Source organism: Benincasa hispida, chromosome 11 (assembly GCF_009727055.1).
Source record: "Benincasa hispida cultivar B227 chromosome 11, ASM972705v1, whole genome shotgun sequence".
NCBI classification, from domain to species: Eukaryota; Viridiplantae; Streptophyta; class Magnoliopsida; order Cucurbitales; family Cucurbitaceae; genus Benincasa; species Benincasa hispida.
In genome coordinates this window covers 83024600-83032330 of record NC_052359.1, presented here as the reverse complement: position 1 = coordinate 83032330, position 7731 = coordinate 83024600, and the positions used below count along the sequence as shown (strand labels likewise).

General features: G+C 36.6%; 2 protein-coding genes across 2 annotated transcripts; one reads left to right on the top strand and one right to left on the bottom strand.

Moving 5' to 3' along the window:
- The first annotated feature begins 3247 nt into the window (after positions 1-3247).
- On the top strand, positions 3248-6401 carry LOC120091147 (zinc transporter 5). Its single transcript, XM_039049019.1, has one exon. It carries the CDS (start codon positions 3333-3335, stop codon positions 5970-5972), a length of 2640 nt encoding a protein of 879 aa, XP_038904947.1. The 5' UTR covers positions 3248-3332; the 3' UTR covers positions 5973-6401.
- Positions 6402-6578: 177 nt separating this feature from the next.
- On the bottom strand, positions 6579-7091 carry LOC120090906 (mitogen-activated protein kinase kinase kinase 17-like). Its single transcript, XM_039048599.1, has one exon. It carries the CDS (start codon positions 7089-7091, stop codon positions 6579-6581), a length of 513 nt encoding a protein of 170 aa, XP_038904527.1.
- Positions 7092-7731: the final 640 nt, after the last annotated feature.

Genomic DNA, 7731 nt, shown 5'->3' with positions numbered 1-7731 from the left:
GTTATTTTGAGTCTAGCAAACTGTTTTTTAAAGTTTTTTTAGACTTAAAAAACTGATTTTTAACGTTGTTTTTTTTCATAGCAAACTGTTTTTTTATTACACTATTGATTAGGACTCTTTTCTTAAAAAACTGTTTTTTTTATATTCTTTTTCATGTTATTCTAGAAACGAATACACTATAGATTCATAATCCTTTTTTAATAAATAATACAACAGTCTGATTCTTTTTTATATTACTTTTTTCATCTTATTCTAAAAATGAATACATATAGGTCGGTAATCTTTTTTTTTTAAAAAAAAAAACTGGTTGTTTATGTTCTTTTTTTTATGCAATATTAAACAACACTACTTTTTTGTGTTCTTTAAAATTTTTTTTGTCATTCCTCCAAACATAGCAACATTCATCCAACTACAAATTCATCCAAACAATTATAAATTCATTCAAACGGCTACAAATTCATCCAAACAGCTATAAATACGAAACAAACATACATTACTATTTTCATCATACAAATAGCTATAAACAAAAATATATGAATATTCGTCCAAATTACTATAGATTCATGTTAACGAACCTCACACAATGCTCAAGTATGCTAATAGTCCACCTTGATAAGAGCACACAAAAATAATGATTAGCAACAAACATAAGTACGAAAGAAAACTGTGTAACCTAAACTCTGAAAATAATTACTTAAACCATAATAATGGCAAATAGTTATCACCTTAGCAAGATATAGTTGGTAAACAATATTTGATGCGGTTGATTCGTAACAAGACCAACCCTAGAACAAGATACAATGAAGAACATTAATACTATACGAAAGAAGTTATAATAGGGAGGCACTAATCAACACCCGTGATAAAGAAAATGTTGGAGAAAGAGGGAAAAGACATACCATTTGCATTTATGAAGTAAATAGAATGTGTTTGTCCTTATAGTTGAAGGCAAGTGAGACCATAATTATAAAGTGCAAAAAAAAAAAAAAAAAGAGAGAGAATTAGGGTCCAACCTTAGAGTTATGAAGTTCATTAATTGAAACTTGAATTTCAGATAATATCATGAATAATGGTAAATAAGAAATCAACAATGTATATAGAACGACCAACAATTGATTTTAAATCAGAGACAAACAATGGTAAATCATTTCGTTCAAGGAAGAAGAATTGAAAATCAAAGATGAACAACAGAGACAATAGAAACCAAAAGATGCTGGTAATGTGAAATGAAACAAATGATAAGAAAATATTGGAGACAAGAGAAATGACATACCAATTGCATTAAGCAAGTAGATGGAATGAGTTTGGCCTAAAGTTGAAGTGGAGTGAGATCCATATATAATAGTTGTGTGAACTATTGACCCATGAAATTTTTTAAGTAAAATCCATATATGAATCAAAGTCAATGATTTTGACAAAAACCTATCCAAGAAATAGTAACTAACAACCACTATCAATCAATATACAATAAATAATGGATAAACAGAGGCCAAAAGTAACAAACAATTCACAGACAATGATCAAAATGGACAAACAAAGAACAGTGCAAAGTAAAAAACCATCCTTCTTCATCAATAGAATGAAAATAACCTAATCAAAGGGAATCAAACTTCATCAAATATCCTAACATCATAGTGATAAGTATAAGCAATAACGTTAGAATCAACCCAAGAAACAACAGCCCAAAACACATGTTTCTCTATTTTGCCATAATTTAGAAAAGAAACAAATAATGGACAAACAAAGACGATAATAGCAAAACAATTAACATGAAACGAAATTCGAGCATAATTTCAAAGCAAAAAAAAATTGGAGCAAAACAATGAACATGAAATGAAATAATGGATAACAATAGACAAATATAGAGTATAATTTACAAAATTTTGAGCTAAAGTTGAAAAAAAATGGACCTCATTATCGGCTATGAAAGGGTAAAGTCGACCTTCCCCCTTACCAAGCTCCAAAACTCATCCTTCACCCCCTACCACTCTCCAAACGATAACCTCCACCACCCACCAAGCACAATCGTCCTTCAACCAAACAAATTAGGTTGAAACGACAAAGTGAGAAAATCGAATCATGCAGTAAATGGAATCAAGTTTGGAGTGGCAAGGGATTGTATTTGTTTGGAGCGGCAAAAGTAAGAATGACCAGACACGTTTAGAACGGCAACAAGAGGGAGGAAGTTAGACAAAACCCCAATCAACAGAGATGAAGAGACACAAATTATGATATGTAAATCTATAGATATGTGAATGGTCTAGAGAAAAATATGCAAGAAGAGTACTGCCATAAATGTAGATTTATAGATCTGTGAAGGACTAGACGAAATAAAGTTAGGGGTTAAGAATCCAGATCTGGTTTCGACGGTGATGGAACTAACGGAGATGAAGAAACACGAAACCAGATATGGTGACCAAGAAGTAAAGAGAGACAACACCAAGACATTTCGTTCGATCGGAGAAGAAAGGAGATAGAAGAGACGAGGGAGAAGTAAGGGAGATGTACAAATAGTGAAAAGGCACACATCGTGGGGTTGGGAACTGTGTTCCCTAGAGTTAATTTTGAACATAATATTGGAGCTTCAACTAAAAATAGTTGGAGCCCCAAACAAGGGATGGGCTATACCCACTCCAGTCATAGGCCCAAGCAAGCTCTTAAGATTTAATGATAAAAAATAAACTACTTATGTCATAATTGTACACTAGAAATTAGATGAGTTTTCTGTATTTTTTTCTTTATTTTTGTGATTTAATTTTGATTTTATTTATTAAGGTCCCGTTTGATAATTATTTGATTTTTTTATTTTTGTTTTTGAAAATTAAGTCTATTTCATCCAAATTTATTACACTGGTTTGCATCTTTTTGGATTCTTAGCCAAATTTATTAAGTAGTCTCAGATTTAATTTTCAAAAACAAAAACAAAAAAATAAAATGGTTATCAAAAGTGAGTTAAGATATTAGGTTACTAGATTTGATACCATTGGATTAGAATTTGTTTTAAATAGCCTATTTTGGGAGGTACATCTGTCCTTTTAAAATTAAATAAATTTAAAACGTTTAGATTTGAATGGAAAATAGGATTAGATGTTTGAAAAAACGTATTTTGAACTTAAGACATTTGTGGAATCCCTTAATTCTTGAAAATATTTTCCAATGATTTGAAATTAGGTGGGCCAGTTGGGCTCCACGCCTTAGAATTTGGGCTCGTTATTAGTCCATTGAAGAGCGTCCGTTTCTGGGAAAAAGGAAGATTTTCCTTCTACATTTTACCTTCGTATCGGCCGGCGCCATTATAGAGATCTGAAACTCGATCTCCGGGGTCGAAATCCATGGCCGATCACCACCACAACCACCACCAGAGGCCTCACCGTCTCTCAATTCCGCCGCGCGCCGGTGATTTCTCCACCGCTGGCGCCGCCTCCTCCTCTCGACCACCTTTCCCTCTCTTTCCTTATTCGTCTTCAACCCCAACTCCCACTCCCTCCAAGAGCCGCCTCTATCCCAAATCCTCCAACAAAAGCTCAATCTCATTCCTGTTTTTGCTTCTATTTTCGCTCCGTTCACTCTATTCCCTCCTCCCATTCCTTCGCTCTTCCCCTTCTTTCTCTCTGTTCCCCTTTTCTTTCTTGGTTTCTCTCTTGTCCTTTCTTCTTACTCTCTTTTTCTCTCTTTTTACCAATTCTTCTTCATCCTCCAACTTCCAGTTTCATAATTCCAAGCAGAACCGAGGCGTTTTCTTTTTGTCTTCGATTTCGCAGTCGCAGCTTAAGACTTTGGTTGTTAAGTCAATTCTGCTCGCCGTTGTTTTCCTTCTTCGATTTCAAGCGCTGTTGTACTGTGGAACAGCTGCAATGATTCTTGCTGAAATGACCGGGAATGTGGCGGCTCGATTCTTGGCCGAGGGGCGGAATCAGATGACTATGGGTGATCGGGCTCGAAGTCGGTCTTCTGAGGTTCGCGGGTTCTTGTCCTTGTTTGTTGGCTTGTTTCTGTTGTCTATCAGTTGGGACCGAATTGATTGCTTCCCTTTTGCAACTTCTTTCATTGATAAATACGGATTTTCTGTGCTTCCCAGAGAGAATTGTATGAGAATTTGGCCAATGTTGCTTCCTTTTCTTTCTGGGTTTTTGGGTTGTTATGAGCGGATTTCAATGAATTGGGGGACTGTTAAGCAATTGGGCCAGAAACGAGTTAGATTAGTTTCACTGTTCTTCACGACAGTTATCCTTTTTGTTCCTGCTGTAATTAGTATGCTCTTGTTTGAAGCGGAGGGGAAGAGTGTTTCCTTGGGAAATCTGGCATGGCCTCTCGCAAACACTGTAGTTTTTGGGGTGCTTTTGAATGAAAATTATAGTGATGACAAACTAGTCAGTTCAAAAGATTTTAGGAGTGAATTTCTAGTCACTTTTGCTTGTACTGTTATTTTGGAGTTGCTGTATTTTCCTGAGCTCTCTCTATGGGGATTGTTATTCTGTGGATTACTACTGTATGTGGCTGTAAGAGAGTTAGATCCTGTTTACCTGAGCTATCTTGAGCTTGGGGTTGAGTCATCGGATTCAATTGTCACAATGGTAATGAGACCTGTTCGTCACATTCTGACTGAGCGGAAGTCTCGAAAGATTGCACTTTTCCTCTTGATCAACACTGGTTATATGGTTGTTGAATTTGTTGCTGGTTTTATGAGCAATAGTCTTGGGCTGATATCAGATGCATGCCATATGTTGTTTGATTGTGCTGCTCTGGCGATTGGACTGTATGCTTCTTATATTTCTCGTTTGCCTGCGAACAATCAATTCAACTACGGACGGGGGAGATTTGAGATTCTTTCGGGATATGCTAATGCTGTATTCCTGGTTTTGGTTGGGGCACTCATTGTATTGGAGTCGCTTGAGCGAATTTTGGACCCACGGGAGATATCTACTAACAGCTTATTAACAGTTTCTATTGGAGGGCTTGTTGTGAATGTGGTTGGTTTGATATTCTTTCACGAAGAGCATCATCATGCTCATGGTGGATCGGGGTCATGCTCGCATTCACATTCACATTCACATTCCCACAAGAACTCCCACTCGTGCGCAGACTCTCATCATCATGACAAACATGAGCTTGATAGCTGTAGGAAGCATGAGAATGATATCTCGGTTACCAAGGAATGTCATGAAAGTTCAGTTTCTGTCCATACTGGCCATCATGAACACAAGCAGGTCGATGTTTGCAGCGAGAGTCACCTTAGTAACCACCATGACAATCATCATCACGACCACACTGATCATGACCACAAGCATGGTCACGACCATGTTAATCACCAAGAACACTCTCACAATCACGATCATCACCACCATCATGACCAATATTGCAAGCATGACCACCATGACCATGCTCATCGACATGGTCAACACGGCCATCTTTCTCATGCTGGATCTAATGAGCCCAAAGTGGTTTCTCATAGTGTTTCAGAAAGTTCACATAGCCACCCTTCAAGACAGACTGTTGAGGGGACAGTACGACAGAAGCACCACCATCACCATATTGACCACAACATGGAAGGGATATTTTTACATGTCTTAGCCGACACCATGGGGAGTGTTGGCGTTGTTATATCGACCCTTTTGATCAAATACAAGGGATGGCTTGTAGCCGATCCAGCCTGTTCCATATTTATTTCTATGATGATCATATCTTCAGTTATTCCATTACTCAGAAACTCTGCAGAAATCTTGCTTCAAAGAGTTCCTAGAGCACATGAACAGGATCTGAAAGAGGCTGTGAATGATATCATGGAGATACGTGGAGTCCAAGGCATACAGAACCTGCATGTTTGGAGTTTCACTAACACCGACATTGTGGGAACTCTCCTTCTTCATGTTTCAACGGAAACTGACCAGCCTTCTATAAAGACAAAGGTTGAACACATTCTGCATAATGCTGGAATCAAGGACTTGACATTGCAGCTGGAACATAATCGGTAATCATCTTGATGTGCTTCTTTTTAACATTGTTTTCGTTGACTTGTGCGATTATGGGATGATCGGATTGATCTGGATACTTCATAATCCACAATGCCAGCTGATAGACTCCTTTGGCCCTATGTATCGAGAGTCGAGTAAATTAACCATATCCATCCTTCTTCTAGCTCTAGCTCTGCAAATGTAATGTGAAGAGTCTGAATTGGTTCTTGTCAAGCTCAGGGAGGAGTCAGAGTTCATGTTAGGCTGAAATCAGGGTCCATATTTCCGTTGTTGTATCGCAGAGAGTGATGGTTCTTTGTTGAATCGTTGCTCTACATTCTTATACAAACTCAAATGGTAGATTAGTGTCAATGTAATTGATTTTTTTTGCAGGATGTAAAGAATGAATCCGAAATTAATAATTATCCTTCAGATGTATGTGTAGCGTAATTCAGTCTTCTTGTGTGTTTGACATTAAGTTTAGAATAGTGAAGAATGCTGCTCGTTCATTGAAAATTGAATAAAATATTACTCAAAATAACAGAAATATTATACATATAAAATTGTAGATTGACATCTGCTTACAAAAGTTACAAAGATTTTGACTTCATTCATTCAACAAATTGTTCAAAGGCAAACAAAAGGATGTTTGATCAACAACCAAGTTGGTCTTCTTTTATAGGGACTTCTTATCAAACACTTAATAAAATCTTTTCCTTCCCTTGATATGTTGTTTGGCATTTCTGGTTTCTCTTCGTTGTTACAATTATGCTTATATGCATTTGTAAAGCTTGATTTTCCTGTAATATCTGCCAGCCAACTCAAATAACCATCTCTAGCCAGTTCTGGAGATGTATACTGTCCTGAACCCCAAATTTCCTCCTCACATAATACTTCAGCAGTGAGCTTCCTAGCCAATCCAAAACTAGCTAACTTGGCCGTATTAGATGACAATAAAATGTTTCTTGATTTTATGTCGCCGTGAATATACCGAGCATTACAATGCATATAATAAAGTCCATGTACGATATCTCTCGTATACCGACGAACTTCATGTTCTGGCAACCCGTTTTGTCCAAATTTAAGAATATGATCGCTCAAGCTAGATCTAGAGCAATATTCGAACAAGACAGTATACATCTTTTTGCCTGATTTTGTTGTTGCTATTTCATCTCCATAACATCGCACTAGATTAATATATGTTCCTAGATTGCATAGCACTTCCTTCTCGTGTTGGAGTGAAGAAGATAGATGATTCCATTAAACAAGATTTGACAACAAACTCTGTAGGAAGATTTGAATTTGGGTTATTGGTGGGTGCTCTGTTCTTGGCCAAGAAAATAAGGGTAGATTCAGTTTTGCGAATGAGATGATCACCACTCCAAATTGAACCATGGTATTCTTTGATACTGAAATTCTCACCAAACTTTTCAGAATTTCGTTTGATGTTGTCATTCCAATTGTTGGTTGGCAATGATTTCTTTGCAATCTTCACAATGCTTCTCTTTGTTTTCAAGAATTCGTGCAAGTTAACAAAGTTGTGCACTTGTGAAACAGCACAGGACTTTGTCATTGTTTAAATCTGCATAAAAATTTATCAAAATTAGAGATTTGAAGAGCTGAAACTAACAATAATCTTGCTTATTAGTTACCCATTATTGTTCTGTTAATGCTCTGTTTATGGGGGAGTAAAACAGGGCATAATATAAACTATAATGAACAACAGATGAGCATGTATATATGATTACATGCTTTTTCATCTCAAAAAAAAAAAAGAAAA

Bases quoted from the DNA above. Each gene is read 5' to 3' on its own strand.
- LOC120091147 (XM_039049019.1), top strand. From the start codon at position 3,333: ATGGCCGATCACCACCACAACCACCACCAGAGGCCTCACCGTCTCTCA.
- LOC120090906 (XM_039048599.1), bottom strand. From the start codon at position 7,091: ATGTATACTGTCTTGTTCGAATATTGCTCTAGATCTAGCTTGAGCGAT.